The sequence below is a fragment of the Apodemus sylvaticus genome, chromosome 9 (genome assembly GCF_947179515.1).
Source record: "Apodemus sylvaticus chromosome 9, mApoSyl1.1, whole genome shotgun sequence".
Taxonomy (NCBI): Eukaryota; Metazoa; Chordata; class Mammalia; order Rodentia; family Muridae; genus Apodemus; species Apodemus sylvaticus.
In genome coordinates, this window is record NC_067480.1 from 8,406,506 (window position 1) to 8,424,203 (window position 17,698).

General features: G+C 41.4%; 1 protein-coding gene across 2 annotated transcripts in view; it reads left to right on the plus strand.

Annotated features, from left to right (window-relative positions):
• The window catches only part of Tmem232 (transmembrane protein 232), a 228,400-nt gene that overhangs the window by 57,136 nt on the left and 153,566 nt on the right, over positions 1 to 17,698 (plus strand). For both annotated transcript variants that reach the window (XM_052193337.1, XM_052193338.1), the window contains exons 8-9: positions 4,673 to 4,796; positions 9,223 to 9,475. In XM_052193337.1, coding sequence (XP_052049297.1) covers positions 4,673 to 4,796; positions 9,223 to 9,475 — 377 coding nt within the window. The remainder of the gene's footprint in view (positions 1 to 4,672; positions 4,797 to 9,222; positions 9,476 to 17,698) is intronic.

Here is a 17,698-nt window from a genome sequence, read left to right on the forward strand (position 1 = left end):
CCTAACCGGCCTCTTGGATATAAATCTCTCCCTCAATAGCGTGTTGCACGCTGCCGGGATCACAACATAAATGCGACTGCATCCCTCTTCAGCCTGACAGTATTTACTAAGGGATGGCTTTCCGCGACACGGGAGCTGCAGCCTAGGCAATGGTGCACAACCTACCGTGATATTGGAAAACCAATAAGAGCAGAAATGAAAGATCCCATGGCCGGACTCACTGCTGTTAGCCACACAGTCAGCCGGAAGCAGCCCAGGGGACCAGGGGATGGCAGAGAGGCGGAACCAGTGGCGGTGTGCCTGACGAATGTAGCCATCGCTTCCAGACAATGTCTCTGGCCTTCTTAAAAAATGAAGAAACTCTGTAATCCAGTGAAAGAAACCCTTTCAGAAGACAGGACCAAGGGCAGAATTTTCATGTAGTCGTCTCTTTCAAATATAAAAAATCTAGGCAGCTCAAGAGAAGCGCATTCTGTAGACTAAGGGTCAAATCCGTGATAAAGCACAGCATACCCATCGACAATGAAGACCAGACTAATAATTTATAATAACCCTATTCTACGGTCTGTTTCTTTTTGGCATTAAACTAATTATTTAAAAGTACTTTATACTTAAAGAATTTTACTAAAGAATCTACTTAAACGATATATTTGCTTTTCATCATGCATGCTGTTGGGGAAACCCCCTGCCTCTGCCTCCCATCTTGTCAGGGGAATCCCTGGGATTACAAATGCATTCCAAGTCACATGGATCCAGCTGGGGGCATGGAGTTGGGGGATTAGAACTCCTCATACTCGGGTGGCCAGTTCCTTATCCTCTAAGCCGTATCCTTACGGCCTTCTTTGAAAAAGCGGACTGATAGTACTTTCAGTCCTTGTCATAGTATACTTCTGTTCATCCAGTTTTTCACTTTACATATCTCAGAGTGAGAAGACAGCCATGAAAACTGACATTTTAAGGTAAGGTATCTATGCTGACAGCGGTTAATGTCCTGGTTCTGAGTAGCTGAAGACTGGGCCCCACCACTGCAATCGTCCAGGATGGCCATGTGATCTCACCTCCGTGGTTTACCCACGAGAAAGCCCACGCCTGCAGTCCCATGGCGTAACTTCTCCTTATTTCCTCTCCTCGTACCTCTAAGGACTTTTTATTGTTTGAATATAACTAACTCAGAAGAAAAATGAAGAGATGAATGATAGGTAAAATGCAGCACAGAATTAAGATTCTGGATAGTTGTTTTTTTCAACCCAGCATCCTAAGGTAAAGGATTATATTTCCCCCGATCCTGTGACTCACAGGACAAACTTGAAGACAAACGCGGTTATTTTTTCCTGCAATATTTTTCTTTTCTTTTTTCTTTTTTCTTTTGGACACAGACTGTTGTGGGTGGTTATCCCCCAGTGTGTCTCATAATCCAGGTCTACCAACTTTATGGCGTGTGCCGTCCCCTATAAGTTGCTGTGTGAGTGACCTTTTTCATAGTTGGATTTCAAGGTTGTTGGGATTTTGATAATAGCCAGTGCTTTCTGGAATATTTATGACAAGGTTGCATTAACCTCTACAAATATAACCAATTGGAGACTTTTTAATTCCATTTCTCCAAAAGAGCAACCCACTCATTGATACATTTGGTTATTCGGAGGAACAAACGGAACCTAGAACTCTCAGCGGCTGATGGTCTCACTTCTTTACAGATGTGTGTGGGTGTCGTTGTGAAGCCTGGATCAGTCTCTTTGTTTATACAGTTAGGGGGAAGGCACAATACCTTTACCTTATGTGGTCCCTGTTTAGTTTCAAAGCTTTGTAAAATCAAGTTGCTGGCAACTGAACCTTTTCTGCATTTTCAACGAGTCCGAGAAGGCGGAAGCGGTGCGTGAGAGGGTTCAGCCCGACCAGCTCCAGCTCTTGTCTCTGTGCGCACTGATTTTTAATTCTAACTTCTAACAAATTTCAGCTCCCATGTATTGATGCATCTAGTCTACTCTTGGCAGGAGCAGTGTTGCTTATAGAAGGTCTTGCAGTCAACAGCAATGATGGAAAATAGTGTGCTTCCGGCTAGGAAGCATTTTTCTGCTCTAAGTGGCTGGCAGGCACTGAGGTGTTTTCCAATCCACAGCTCGGTGAGCGTGCCCTAGTTTAGATACAACTTGCCAGACATAAAAGACAACAGAAGAGAGACTGAGGAGGTATGATGTTCTCAGAGGCAGGGCAGGGTGGGGGAAGCTTCTGAACTCTTCTTCTGCGGGCCTTAGCCTGCCTATGGAGCATGCGTGGTGAGTGGGAGCGGGTCATTCCTCCCAGAGGTCACTGAACGCCCCTCAGCCACTCCAAGACTTTACCTGGAAAGTTTACAAACTCGTAACCTTTTACCACTGGAGAACCAGTAATTCAACTCAGTTCAGCACTTGAACCCAGCTATTTCAAGTTGGTAATGACCCACGATTATCAGATTTTGCTACTTATTTATTTGTATGGTAAATAAGACCGAGCTAGGCGGGAAATGGCGGAAGGCAGATGCTCGGGCTGTTAACAGCATTTACTCAGCAGCAGAGCGGAAGTTCTCTGCAGCATTTCTGACTTGGAAGTCCATTGTCTCTGCTCTTCGAGTCAGGTTGGGATTCTTTGTGTGAGAGGAATCCAGCTATATTCCATGGCCAGAGAGGGGGGCTTCAGCTGTCGCGCAGGACCGGCAGAGCGCCATGACATGGATGTTTAGGCCCTCTGTCTGACTCCTGATCTGTTATGCTCAGCATATGATTTTCAGAGTTGTCACTACACCGTGGAAGTTCAAATTCTGGTATTAGTATGCATTCCAGGCAGGAGGAAAAGGATCAGTGAAAGAAATGAAAGTCCTCTTTTTAAAAAAAAGTATTATATTATTATTAACCAGAAAAAAATAGCCTAGGAACTTCTTTTTTTTTTTTTGTATGCTTCCTCCTGTGTTTTGTCTCGAAACAGTCCCATTCTATAACCTGGACTGGCTGTGACTTTGTATTCCTCCTGCCTCAATTTATCAAGTGGTGGGATTACAGGTGTGCGTCACCCCACCTAGTGACATAATTTTATTTCTAACTCAAACCAAACCAACGTCACACAGTGTTTTCAATCTCTAAGTTAATTTCAAGTCAAACGTATTACGCTACAATGTAGATATAATATGTACTTAGATATAATCTCAGTATATTTTTATATAGATCTGTCATTTTTGACAAGCCTACTCATATATTACATCCAAGAGACACAACATTCCATGCCGAGGGAACAATCTGTGCCAAGCATCTTGTCATCTTGAGCGGAAACCCGGGCTCTCTAACACAGGCAGCCATCGGCACCCACCACGGGGAGGTTTAGTGTTGAAACTCTTAAGAAACCACTTAGAAAAGAAAGAACTGTAAAGCAATCTGAGATGCCAGAGGAGATGTCGTTACAGTGAACCGAGCACCAGAGCGTGTGTGTGCACGCGTGTCTCAGGCGTCTCCGCGCGGAGAGTCCGCCATGGTAAAGAGAAAAGCATTTGAAAAATCTGAAATGAACCCAAAGCTGTCGAGCTTAAACCAAGCAGGACAATTAGTGTGAAAGGCCCTGAGATCTGTAGAGCTCTGTCAGTGTATTTAGAATGGCCTTTATCTCCTAGAAGGCATGCCTCTCTACCTCTCATTACCTGTTTATTAGCATTTATTAACTGCAGGAAGGAATGGGTTCTGCTGTGGGATTTTCATACAAGCACAGAATGGACTTTGATCATATCCACTGCTCCTCTGCTCTCTCTCCCAGTCCTTTTGCCCCCCTTCCGGCAGGCTTCAGTCCTTTCCCCATAGGGGGTCCGTTCTATGCCCCTCTTCCTTTGCCCTTGAAGGAGGGACGGCATATAGATTCAGAATAAAAGGAAAATTTGTGTGTTTGTCTTCCTTAGCCTGGCTTAATTCCCTCGATTCACTGAGTGTTTGCAGTGTTTTCGTGATGAATGAACCTAAACTGAATCCCCTGTACAGCCCAGCAGTGAGGTTCAGACACACTTGTTAAATACCCTGGATGCTAAGTCTATTAAGCACCTAAAGACTGAAAAAACACGGTCCTGAAATGCATAATTTCTTGAAAACCTCCTTATGTATGAACAATAATGGTGAGCGACTTTCAGTGTAAATTCCCACTTACATAGCATTTTAAAAAAACCGGCCCGTGGTCTTATTCTTTCTCTGTGAAACATACAGTTTATTTCGAGATATTTCACTTTTCAAAAACACAACAGAATACCGAGGTTTTGGAATATTTACCAACATGGTCTGTTATGGAAAGAAAACCCTCCTCAAATTGACCCTGTTGAATCATTTGATGATTCAGATAAGAAAGGCCTTGTAATGACTCAAGGGTACTCCTGGGAGCCACAGCCTTGGACTGCTGTGTCATGCAGGAGTAGGAAGAGACAGGAATGGTTCAGGGTGCTTGTGACCCCAACTCTGCCAACCTAGTATCTTAAATTCATTTGTATTCCCAATGTATCACTTTTTTAAATAGATTTTTATTATAATTCATGCCAGTCAGAATCTTTCAATATTGACAATAAATATTTCTGACAATAGAAACCCCTGTTTCCTTTGGCTTCAATGCTTTTTCATTAAGAAGGATTATTTTCATTATTTACTAAAGTCTTTATCACTTGTCTGTGATTTAGGTTGGATTCAGTTCTGGCTTTGTTGGTCCTGGGGGAAGCTGCTAAGTTGAACATGGCCTGTTTGAAAACACTGATGGACCTGATGGCAGATTTCCTCAAGAGTGTCCTATCTGCTCAGAACCAGGTAACACCTTGCAGTGTCGATGTGAAAATGGACAGGAACAGAACATGCTCTGTTCTCACCGTTACGCAAATTACGTGTCACATTTGAGCACCTGATGTGTATAAATTGATAATAATTCTAATTAAATATAAAAGTGAATTCTCTTTACCATAATGTCACTATTTATCACAAATGTTTTCCTGTTATGTGTATTAACTTTTGCCACTAGAAAACAAAAACCGCACAGCAGAGTTAAAACCAGAAAACAAATAAGCATCATGTCCTTTTTCTGAGATTGTCACCCGAACTCAGCCCCTAACTCATCTCTTGATATTTATCCTTCCTCCTTCTTCCTTCCTGAATGTTATACTGTAACCATGTGTGTATCTGTTTACACACACACACACACACACACACACACACACACACACACACACACATTATTTGTCAGGTTCCACATGTGATGGAGAAAGTGTAAAATTCAGCGTGAGGCTATCCAGCTCCAATTCCCAACAGCCGTTCTAACCATATGGAAGCTCAGTAAGATATATAGATTTGGATGTGGCTAATTTTGGTGTGTGGTTTCTTTTGTATGTAAATTATTTATGATAGCATTTATAAGTGTGTTTGAAATTTCACATTTTAGTGGAAAGGGGATCATTTCATCCTGTGTTGTTGACTATTAAGTTTGTTTCTGATTTTTAACAGTTAACTATATTGAACTAGAATCCTTTTTAATTTTTACTTTTTAAACCATTTCATAGATGAATGCGGTGAGTCACGGTCGTATCCACACTAATTGTTCTCCCTCTCTTACCCCTCCCTTTCTATTTATGTCATTTTCTCTTTCCTCTTTATCTTTGATTTTTCCTTTTTTAACTGAAAATACAAATTTATACAATATATTCTGATTATGGTTTTCCCTTCCCCAAGTCCTTTCAAATACTTCCCACTTCCCTACTCACCCAATGACACACTCTTTCTCTTTAGAAAGCAAACAAACTAAAGCCCACTAACCAACCAACCAACAACCAACCAAACAACCATCCAACCATCCAACCAACTAACCAGCCAACCAGCCAACCAACCAACCAACCAACCAACCAACCAACCCAAACAAAACAAAACAAAAAATCACCCTCAAAGAAAGTACGCAAGAAACGTAATACACATAAGTAAACCCATAAAAACACAAAATACAAAATGTGAAACTATAACATATAAACAAAACATGTAGGTTTTTGATTGTGTGTGTGTGTGTGTGTATGTGAGTGTGTATGTGTGTTTGAAATATAAAGTCACCAAATAATAGAAGAAAATGCACTAAGGGAGTCCTACAGTACCAGGAATGGGTTACGTCTAGTTGAGTTGTCAGCCAAAGGGCTCCCATAGAACCCCCAAACAGCGTAGTCTACTGCCGAGTTTATTGGTGGCTCCCCACAAGCCGAATGCTGCGGAGCAGGTATCTGTTGAATTAAATACACAATTAATAAACCCCGGTGGCAGGTTCGCTGCCTGCCTCAATGGTTCACATTCCGAATGGAAGACATACACACACACACACACACACACACACACACACACACACACACACACACCCTTTATATTTTGTTATACCTTAAACAGCTCAATCATTGGGCACTGCGTCACCATCATGAGGTTAATCCTGAGCTATTACTAAGTTCTGTGTCCTATCTTGGCTGCTCCGGACCCAGAAGGCTGCCCAACTGGGTCATGCTCTCCTGGCTCCTTTCACGTTGTGGCCATGCCTCTTGGTCCTGCACTCTTCTCAGGCATGGCGATGCTGGGGGAAATTCCAAAAACCCTCCTCTGTTTGTTCTTTCCAGCTATTGCCTGTTGGCATTTTTATTTACCAATCAGAACCAATTGGGGGCAGGTTCCCAGAGCTATCTGCAGACACTCCTGTAAGCAGTTTTGGTGACCCAGATTAGCATTAGAATATAAGCAATATGGCAGCTGCTTATTTCCACTCATTTTCCTGGCCGTCTGGGCCTCTCTCCTGTCTCCCCAGACACCTGATCCTGCCCATTTTCCCTCTTCCACCCAGATCCCTCCCTCCCTCTGTCCCTCACGATTATTTTGTTCCCCCTTCTAAGTGGGATTGAAACATCTTCACTTGTGCCTTCCTTCTTGTTTAACTTCTTTGGTTCTGTGGGGTGCATCATGGGTGTTTTGAGCTTTTTGGCTAATAACCACTTATCAGTGAGTACATGTCATTTGGGTGTGGGCTACCTCTCAGGATGATATTTTCTAGTTCTATCCATTTGCCTGCACAATTCATGATGTCATCATTTTTAATATTTGAATAATATTCCATTGTGTAAATGTACCACATTTTCTATATCCATTCTTTGGTTGAGTGACATTTGTGTTGCTTCCAATTTCTGGCTTTTATGGATAAAGCTGTTATGAGCATAGTGGAGCATGTATCCTTGGGGTATGGAAGAATATCTTTTGAGTATATTACCCAGGAACAGTGTAGCTGGGTCTTCAGGTAGAACAGGTTCCAGTTTTCTTGTATGTAGCAGAATGATGGATCCTGCTAATGTATCCAGTCTCCTAGCCTGTGTCTTTTTTTTTTTTTTTCTTCCGGGAGTTGAGTCCATTGATGTTGAGAGATAGTAATGACCATTGATTTTTAGTTCCTGTTATTTTGTTGTTGAAGGTGGTATTATATGTATGTGATTCTCTTTTTCTGGGTTTGTTGTGAGGTGATTAGTTTCTTATGTTTTCTTGGGTGTAGTTTCCCTCCTTGTATTGGAGTTTTCCGTCTACTTTCCTCTGGTAGGGCTGGATTAGTAGAAAGATATTATTTAAACTTGGTTTTGTCATGGACTCTCTTGGTTTCTCCATCAATGGTGATTGAGAGTTTTGCTGGGTAGAGAAGTCTGGGCTGGCATCTGTGGTCTCTTGGAGTCTGCAAGACATCTGTCTAGGATCTTCTGGCTTCTGTGAAGTCTGATGCAATTCTGATAGATCTGCCTTTATATGTTACTTGGCCTTTCCCCCTTGCAGCTTTTAATATTCTTTCTTTGTGCTGTACATTTAGTGTTTTGGTTGTTAGGTGGCAGGAGGATTTTCTTTTCTGGTTCCATTTATTTGGTGTTCTATAGGCTTCCTGTACATTTTTGGCCATCTCCTTCTTTAGGTCAGGGAAGTTTTCTTCTGTGATTTTATTGAAGATGTTTTCTGTTCCTCTGAATTGGAAATCTTCACTCTCTTCTATTCCTATTATTCTTAAGTTTGGTCTTTTCATTGTGTCCTGCATTTTCCTGATGTTTTGTTGGGAGCTTTTTACACTGTGTATATGTGTCAATGCTTCATATGGTATCATCTGTGCTTAAAATTCTCTCTTCTATCTCTTGTATTCTGTTGGTGATGCTTGTGTCTGTAGTTCCTGTCCTCTTTCCTAGGTTTTCCATCTCCAGGGTTGCCTCCATTTGTGATTAATTTATTGTTTCTACTTCCATTTTTAGGTTTTGAACCATTTTGTTCCATTCCTTTACCTGGTAGATTGTATTTTCCTGTATTTCTTTAAGGGCTTTTTTCCTCTTTAAGGAATTCTACCTGTTTGTGTTTTTTTTTTTTTTTGTATTTCTTTAAGGGAATCACTTACACCCTCCTTAAAGGCCTCTATTGTCTCCATGAAATAGGATATTAGGTCAGAATCTTGCTCTTCAGGTGTGTTGGAGTATCCAGGGCTGGCTGTGGTTGAACTGGGTTCTGATGGTGTCAAATTGTACTGGCTTCTGTTGGTTATGTTCTTGATCTTGCCTTTTGCCATCTGGTCGTCTCTGGCCTGGGTGTCGCAGATTGGAACAGGCCTCCCAGAGGCAGGTGGAGCCATGTGACCTGGGTTAGAGCAGGCCTCCTGAGTCCCTGGTTAGATCAGTCCTTCTGGGAGACAGGCAGGGTTGTGGGATGGGGGAGCAGGCAGGCTAATCTGCCACAGGTGCAGGCAGATGTGTAGACCGGAAGAGTGGGACAGATCCCACACCTGGTGGGCTCTGTGGGGGTTCCAACTGGTGTGGGTATTGTGGCAGGGTTCTCACCTGTGTCCCTAGTTAGGGCAGACATCCTGGGAGACAGGCAGGGCTCTGGGGTAGGGAGTGGGTCTCTGATCTGCCATGGGAGCAGGAGGAGGTGCAATAGATTAATTTATCTTTCATTGATCACTAAAGAGATTGAATACTTGCTACTTAACATATCTATTAGTTACTTATATTTCTGAACTATTTTTAAATAAAACATACTCATCAAAAATAAGTTTAATGAGTACATTTAGAAATTTTAATTAGTTTTACCACAACTGCATGACATTTGAATAAGTTATCTTTGTTACAGTTATACTATACATTCAGTTTCTAAGTCTGGCAGAATGAACCTTGGTTCTCTAATGTGCAATTTGATTTTTTTTTTGTCTCAGGAAGAGGATTATAGTACATATGATATTTCCTGGGCCTCAGATATTATCTTCACATATTCAACAATTATTGCGGAAGTCTGTCTGTATGCGGCTACCTCTGACCTGAGGAAAACGGCTTTGATTGGGTTCTGCTCCTGTAAGAGTCCGCAGCAGGATAATATCCTCACGGACAAGTCAGTAGAGCTGCCAGAACTGGATGGGGCAAGCATCTTAACTCTTCTGAAGTATTTCTCCTCCAGAATCTCTGATAATTGTAAGTAATGAACTTTTGATTTCAGTGAATAACATTTCTCTAAGCGTCCCTGCCTTCTGCCTATAATAACAACTTTTCACAAAACGCTTACATCTAAATATGAATACCAGCTTTCAGTTGGGAAAGACTTTCCCGGGTAAGTATTTTATAAAAATTTTTTTAAAGCAGTAATTGTAAGATGACTGATATCTAAAATAAGCTCAGTAGGTTTCTGGTTCCAGTCACGTAACTTGCAAATTTAAGATGACTAAGGCGATAGTGGGATGTGTTTCCTCTTCCCTTCTGCTCTTTCCTAAGGAGTTTTCTTCTCCATTCCTCTAAGCACCTGCCTTTTCTCTCCTTCTCTCCTGCTCTTTTTCTATCAAGAAATTTCTCCTCAATTACTCTATCATCATCATCATCATCACCACATCATCATCATCATCATCACATCATCATCATCATCATCATCATCACCACATCATCATCACCACATCATCATCATCACATCATCATCATCATCATCACATCATCATCATCATCATCACATCATCATCATCATCACCACATCATCATCATCACATCATCATCATCATCATCACATCATCATCATCATCATCACATCATCATCATCATCATCATCATCATCACCACATCATCATCACCACATCATCATCATCACATCATCATCATCATCATCACATCATCATCATCATCATCACATCATCATCATCATCACATCATCATCATCATCACATCATCATCATCATCACATCATCATCATCATCACATCATCATCATCATCACATCATCATCATCATCACATCATCATCACATCATCATCACATCATCATCACATCATCATCATCATCATCATCATCATCCTCATCACTATTGTTATATCTTGCTACAGAGTTTCAGTTGGCCAGACACTAAGGCCTCTCAATTTTGGGGTTCGGGCCCATGCCCACACACTTAGCTTTCACTCACTGTACTTCATTCCTGACTCTGCCATACTTGCCTCGAATGCCAAATCTAAAAACTACCTTACTACCGTGATTCTTGAGACGAACAGAATCACTAATATTACTTTTAAAAGAGGGACCCTGATTGAACTTCACAGATAGAACGAAAGTCATTGGAAGTGATTATTGGTGTAGTCTCCTGGGCCGGGTTACCTGTTAATCTCAAGAACTGGGCCAGGTGCTGCCCCAGAGGTTGTCTTTCCCCTGCAGTAGTGCCTTCTGCAGACCCGTGGGGCGCCTTCCAGGCAGGTGGTCCTGGGCTGTCTAATAAAGTTCCTGGTTAGTCAGGAGGCACAATCCCTCCACGGTTTCCACTTCATGTCCCTCCTGCCTGGAGTTCCTGCCACAACTTTTCTCCCTCCAGGACAATGCCCTGGAAGTGTGTGAAATAAACTCTTTCTCATCTACATTGCTTTTGGCCAGAATCAGATGTACATGTGTATGTGCACATGTATATGATTATGTATACATATCTGTATACTTATGTGTATGTATATGATTATGTATGTGTATATGATCATGTATATTATGGTTATGATTATGTATGTGTATATATATTTGTATGTGTCTGTGTCTGTGTATATGTATATAATCATGTATGTGTATGTGTTTGTATATGTGATTATGTATATGTATATGATTATGTATGTGTATATGTGTATATATTATAACACATACACATACATGTATAATTATTTTCATGGATACTGATGACTTTCATGTTTGTCTTAGTCACCATCCTATTGTTATAAAGGAAAGTATTGCACCGGGGGATGACTCCCAGTTTCAGAAGCTTAGTTCATTGCTGTCACAGTAGGGGACATGGCTGCACACAGGCAGACATGGTCCTGGGGAAGTAGCTGAGAGTTCTACATCCTGATCTGCAGGCAGCAGGAAGGGAGAGCAGCACTGGGACTGGCCTGGTCTTTTGAAACCTTAAAGCCCACCCCAGTGACATCCTTCCTAATCCAAATATGTGAGCTTACGGGGCCATTTTAATTCAAACCACACCAATGCAATATTATCTTATATAATTTAAAATTACAAAGCCTTTTTATGTTGATAACCTGTTATTTAAAATGCACCATTGTTTAGATAGCAATTTTTATTATTCGTCAAAGACCACCTTTTGTTTCTTTAATAACTTTATAATATTCTGGTTTTCTTAGTTTGTGGTGCCATTTTGTTTCCTTCTAGTTGTTTCTTTCTTTTTTAAAGTAACACTCAGTAGCCTAAGCACAGAGCTCCAGTGAGAATGTTGCATTTGACTCAACTTTTACATAGTTAAGGAGAGTAAGTGCATCTGAGCCTTGGTCTAACCTAACAGTCTGTGTGCAGTGCCCTAAACCTGACCTGCCTGTGTGTGTGGCTGGTGGCTAATATTTTGTGAAAAGTTTATCCCAGAAAATCACTTCTCCGTGTCGTGGTTCTGTGAGAGAGGCCTTGGCTCTCTGCTTCACCCCTGCTGAGAGTATTCGGGAGCTGGCAAGCATTCTGCCTTAAGTAGTGTACTTCCCTATACACACTCACACACATGTACAAGCATGTGCACTGAATTACATGCATAAATGCATGCCACAAGTATGTCTACATGCTGTACGTAGTGACACTTTGATACATGTAGCACTCAGCCAGAGAATCTTGAGATGAGAAAAGAATCATCAATAAATCGGATGTGTGTAATTAATTATCCACTTGACATTTAAAAATGGAATCACCACACATCATAACTAGATGTAATAAATTCAAAGCTCCTCATTGAATAGTCCATTCAATAACTAGAAGAAAATATACAGTATCTTCATTTTTGATAAGGAAAGACTCCATAAAACAGAGAAATCCCAATTTTAAAAGACATGATTAGATAATTAGATAATTCACAAAAAATTTTTGTAAGATCTGGGCATAAGAATCGGCTAACATTAAAACGCAAATGAAGGCTGGAAGATGTGTGCATGTTTTAGAGTAGGGAGGATAGTAAAAGAAATTCTGTTTTACGGATGCCAGTCACAGCATCTTTCTGGGCTTGATGGATGGCTATTACCGGACCAAGAGCAGATGCTGACTTGGGAGCAGCCCCTTTTCTCAGTGGCCGTCTTCCCCAAGACGAAGCTGTGCACTATAATCTGGTCTGTAAGTCAGGTTTTGGAACATTAAACATATTCCCCATCCTTGTAAATTTCTCTGAGAAAGTACCTATAGCATCCAGTGTGAGACTGGTTGGCTGGCTCTCTAGGTTTTGGCGAATGCCCTCTGTTTTCCTACAGGAGAGCTTCAATGCGGGCCTAGAAGTCCTGGGACAATGCCACGTGCCAGGAAGATGCCTTTGGCCTGGGCCGCTGGAGGCAGCTCGGGAGGAGCCATTTTGGGTTCTCTTTCTCTGCTTACTGCAGGCTCGAGCTGGCAGAGAGTTCTGAAGATGGTAGGGGAGGCATAAGGGAGTGTTTTCAGCTCAGAGTGGGCCGCAGTAAGTGGGAACCGTAAGTGTGATGGAAGAAAAGACTCCACCGCCATTTGTAGTTGCATCTCCAGTGCTAAGTTAACAGCTAAATTCTGTGGCCCATGTGCCTGTGCTGTGCTCAGCAAATGAAGGGCAGGCTTTCCCATCTCTGTCCACACTGCTTCAGCGAGACACAGTCTGTGAAATGTAGACAAGAGCTATAGATTTTAAAGCTGAAACTGTCCTTCTAAATTTATTTTAAGATTTTCATGAAACCCAAACTAACTAGGCAAAGGGTTACTGGGATATTTTTAGAGTTTGAAAATATTGCAACTTTTCTCAGGAAGTGGAGTTGCCTTCCCTAGACATCTCTGTTCACCGTTTAAACAAAAGCTCCATTTTGCTCTCATTATACCAGGTGTGCCTCCTACAGGGCAGTGGCTCTCGACCTGGGGCTGTGACCCCTTTGGGGGTCAAATGACCTTTTCACAGTTGTCACCTAAGGCCATTGGAAAACACAGATGTTTACATTATGACTCGTAACAGTAGCAAAATGACAGTCCAGAAGGAACAACAAAAATAATTTTACGGTTGGGGTCACATCATGAGGAACTATATTAAAGGGTCATAGCTTTCGGAAGGGTGAGAGCCCTGCTATAGGATGAAATAACAAACGGATTATCTCAAGTACTTTACTTACACAAAGATTTCATCAACCTAATGAATCAACATTTTGAAGCACAGACGACTCAAAGTATTTCATTTAGTTCAGTTATCTGGAGTCTAACACAGAGGGAAAAGAACCACGACCTAAAAATAATACATTGTTTCTAAAGCACTCAGATACAGTCTACCCTGTCACGCCTCAACAGTATATCAGCAAAGAAAGGAGAAAGGTTTAAACTTTCTGTCCAAATTAATTAGGGAGTTGATGGGTGTGCATTAATAAAAAATAACTCATTATGTGCTTAGAAGTTCTATGTTACATATGTCAGAATTAAGGTCACCAGTGTGTTTGGGAATGGTTTATTCTTGTATTTTATCTGGCCTAAAAGTTTCATCTTCTCTCTATACCTTCTGTCCATCAGAGTCATCTGGTTGTTGGGAGCACACAACTTTAATCCTAGCGCTCAGGGAGCAGAGGTGGAAAGGCAGAGAGGCAGAGAGGCAGACAGGCAGTGGCAGAGGCAGGGGAATTTCCATGAGTTCAAGGCCAACCTGGCCTACAGAGTGAGTTCCAAGACAGCTAGGGCTATGCAGTGAAATCCAGTCTCGAAAGAATTAAAAAAGACCCAAACAAACAAACAAACAAAACAAAAACACAACAAAAAACACAACAAAAATGCCAAGAAAAACCTGGTCATACTCAGGTAGAGAAATTCCCATTTTTATTGTCTTTTCAGTGCAAACACACTTACCCAATGCCACATCACCACAGTTTGGACATCTGTCCTTTACTATACATTGTATTCTTTATAAATCATTGAACTCAGAAAGATCTCAGGACTCCTGAGTCTGTAAATCCATCGCCTCTTGCACTGCCACCCTGCTCTGTCATTCGGAGTTTAACTCTTTGTCCTGGCTGTTCCTTTCCTCTTTTGAAACTGACAGATGAGATGGTTCCTGTGACATTTCATCCATAAATGTCGCCGTGGTTCCATAATCCTCATTCCATGCCTCACTTTGTCCTCTCCCCACGGCCGTCCTCCTCCTCCCTCCAAACTGCCCGCATTTCTCCTTCATATATATAACATATATGTACACACATGAAAATATATAAACATGTATGAAATATGTAAACATGTCAATTATATAAACATGTATGAAATGAATAAGCATATATATGAAATATAAGTAAAATATAGAAACAGCAATAAACTAGAAATAATACAGTTTTTCAAGCATTTAGAGAGCTAAAGTTATTCTAACCTGTAACTTTATAACAGTATATCAGCAAAGAAAAGAGAAGAGATTTAGATTTCCTGTCCAAATTATATATGTAATATATATGTATTATATATAATAATTATAATTAAATTATAATTATATTCAATTATAATTAAATATATATAATATATAATTTGGACAGGAAATATATAAATAATATATGTGTATATATAATATATACTTATATACAACACACATATATACACATATATGTATATATACACACACAGAGATATGCACATACATAAATATATATTTCCTTTGCATGCCTATAATACATGTATGACATACATGACTGATTCGGGACTTTGCATGAAATCCTACAGAGTCATGATAACATCTGTGCATCAGGCTGGTTTTGATGTCTCCAAAGCCAGTGCCTGATCGTAACATAGGTATAATTGTAGCCTTTCCCTCTGACTGGCTTCATTCACTTGCCACCATGTCACTAAGATTCATATATGGTGGTGCAGGTAACAGGTCTCACGCTCACAGGAGTGCTAATATGCTTTCAGTGCTAATATGCTTTCAGATCTTAGTTTTAATTCCTTTGGCTAAATCCCCCAAGGCAGCACAGCCAGGCCGCGCGACTGTTTGCCCTGAAGTTTCCGAAGTCTTTACTTCTACCTTTCCATAGCTGCTGCTCCATATCACCTTCTCGACAAAACCACAAAAGACCCTGAGGTTCTTCAGAGACTGGAAGTTCCTGTCATACAGATCTTTGGTTAGAGTCACACCAAGATACTTTATCTTGTTTGTGACTACTGTGAAGGGTGTCGTTTCCCTAATTTCTTTCTCAGCCTGTTTATCCTTTGAGTACAGGAAGGTGACTGATTGAGTTAATTTTCTATCAGGCCACATTGCTGAAGTTGTTCATCAGCTGTAGGAGTTCTCTGGTGGAGTTTTTGGGTCACTGAAGTATACTATCATATCATCTGCAAATAGTGATAGTTTGACTTCTTCCTTTCCAATTTGTATCCCTTTGACCTCCTTATGTTGTCTAATTTCTCTAGCTAGAACTTCAAGTACAATATTGAATAAATATGGAGAGAGAGGGCAGCCTTGTCTAGTCTCTGATTTTAGGGGGATTGCTTCAAGTTTCTCTCCATTTAGTTTGATGTTGGCTACTGGTTTGCTGTACATTGCTTTTACTATGTTTAGGTATGAGCCTTGAATTCCTGATCTTTCCAAGACTGTTAGCATGAAAGGATGCTGAATTTTGTCAAATGCTTTTTCAGCATCTAATGAAATGACCATGTGGTTACAATGAATTCATAAAATTCTTAGACAAATGGATGGAATTAGAAAATATCATCTTGGGTGAGGTAACCCAATCACAGAAGAACACACATGGTACACATTCACTGATAAGTGGATATTAGCCCAGAAGCTTGGAATACCCAAGACACAATGCACATATCAAATGATGCTCAAGAAGAAGGAAGAACAAAGTATGGATACTCTGGTCCTTCGAGAAGGGAGAACAAAATACCCACAGAAGGAGATACAAAGACAAAGTGTGGAGCAGAGTCTGAGGGAAAGACCATCCAGAGACTACCTCACCTAGTGATCCATCCTATATACAGTTACTAAACCCAGACACTATTATTGATGCCCACAAGTACCTGCTGACCAGAGCTGGATATAGCTGTCACCTCTGCTATATCCAGCTCCGGGGGGAGGCTCTGCTAGTGCATGAAAATGCAGAGGGGGACACTCTCAGCCAGCCATTGAACTGAGCACAGGGTCCCCAATGGAGGAGCTAGAGAAAGGATCCAAGGAGCTGAAGGGTTTTGCAGTGCCCTAGGAGGAACAACAATATGAGCCACCCAGTACTCCCAGAGCTCCCAGGGATAAAACCATCAGCCAGAGAGTACACATGGAGTTACCCATGGCTCCAGATGCATAGGCAGCAGAGGATGGTCTTGATGCACATCAGAGAGAGGAGAGGCCCTTGGTCCTGGGAAGGCTCAATGCAGCAGTGTAGGAGAATACCAGGACAGGGAAGTGGGAGAGGGTTGATTGGGGAACAGGGGGAGGGGAGATGAATTATGAGACTTTGGTGGGAGGGGAGGTTTTGGGGGTTGGGGTGGGGTGGACCAGGAAATGGGACACTTGAAATGTAAATGAAGACTATATCTAAAAAAAAGAACCTCAGGTTCTTCACAGCCCTGATCACGTTCGTCTTGTAGCCTTCCTTCATCTTCCTTTAGCAGTTTGTATGTCTCCTTTAAAGAACAGACCTTCAAGCCCTCTGTCTATACTTTCCATGGGAGCAAGGCGATCACTGTTTTATTTGCCAGGAATGCCTGGGGAAATTTATATTCTGATTTTGTTTGTTTGCCTCTTTGAGATAAGGTCTTGCATTGCAGCCACACCTTGCCTGGAGCTCGCTAGGAAGTTTTAAAGTCTTGATCATCCCCCGGCATCTCCCCGAATGAGTGCTGGGATTGCAGGCATATATCACCTGCTAGGCTACCCTGTGAATTTTCATCTCGGTTGCTGAGAGAGAAACGAGGGAGACTGTGCGACTACCTGGCTATGGAGATTTCACTGCTTCCTCACAAAGGACAAGCATCCCCAGTAGAGAAACGATGTAATGTAAAAAATATAACCAGACACCTTCCTGTCTAAGATCAATATCTCAAGCATCTCTCTTCACAGTATTCCTCTTTTTAATTCTTGAAACTGCAATATATTTCTCTCTTCCCTCCCTTCCCTCTAAGTCCTCCTATACACTTAGTTACTAGGCTGCTATTACTTTCAACTTTTATTCCTTTTCATTGTGCATGTGTACAGTGTGGGTGGGGGTCTATGTGTCGTGTGAGGGTC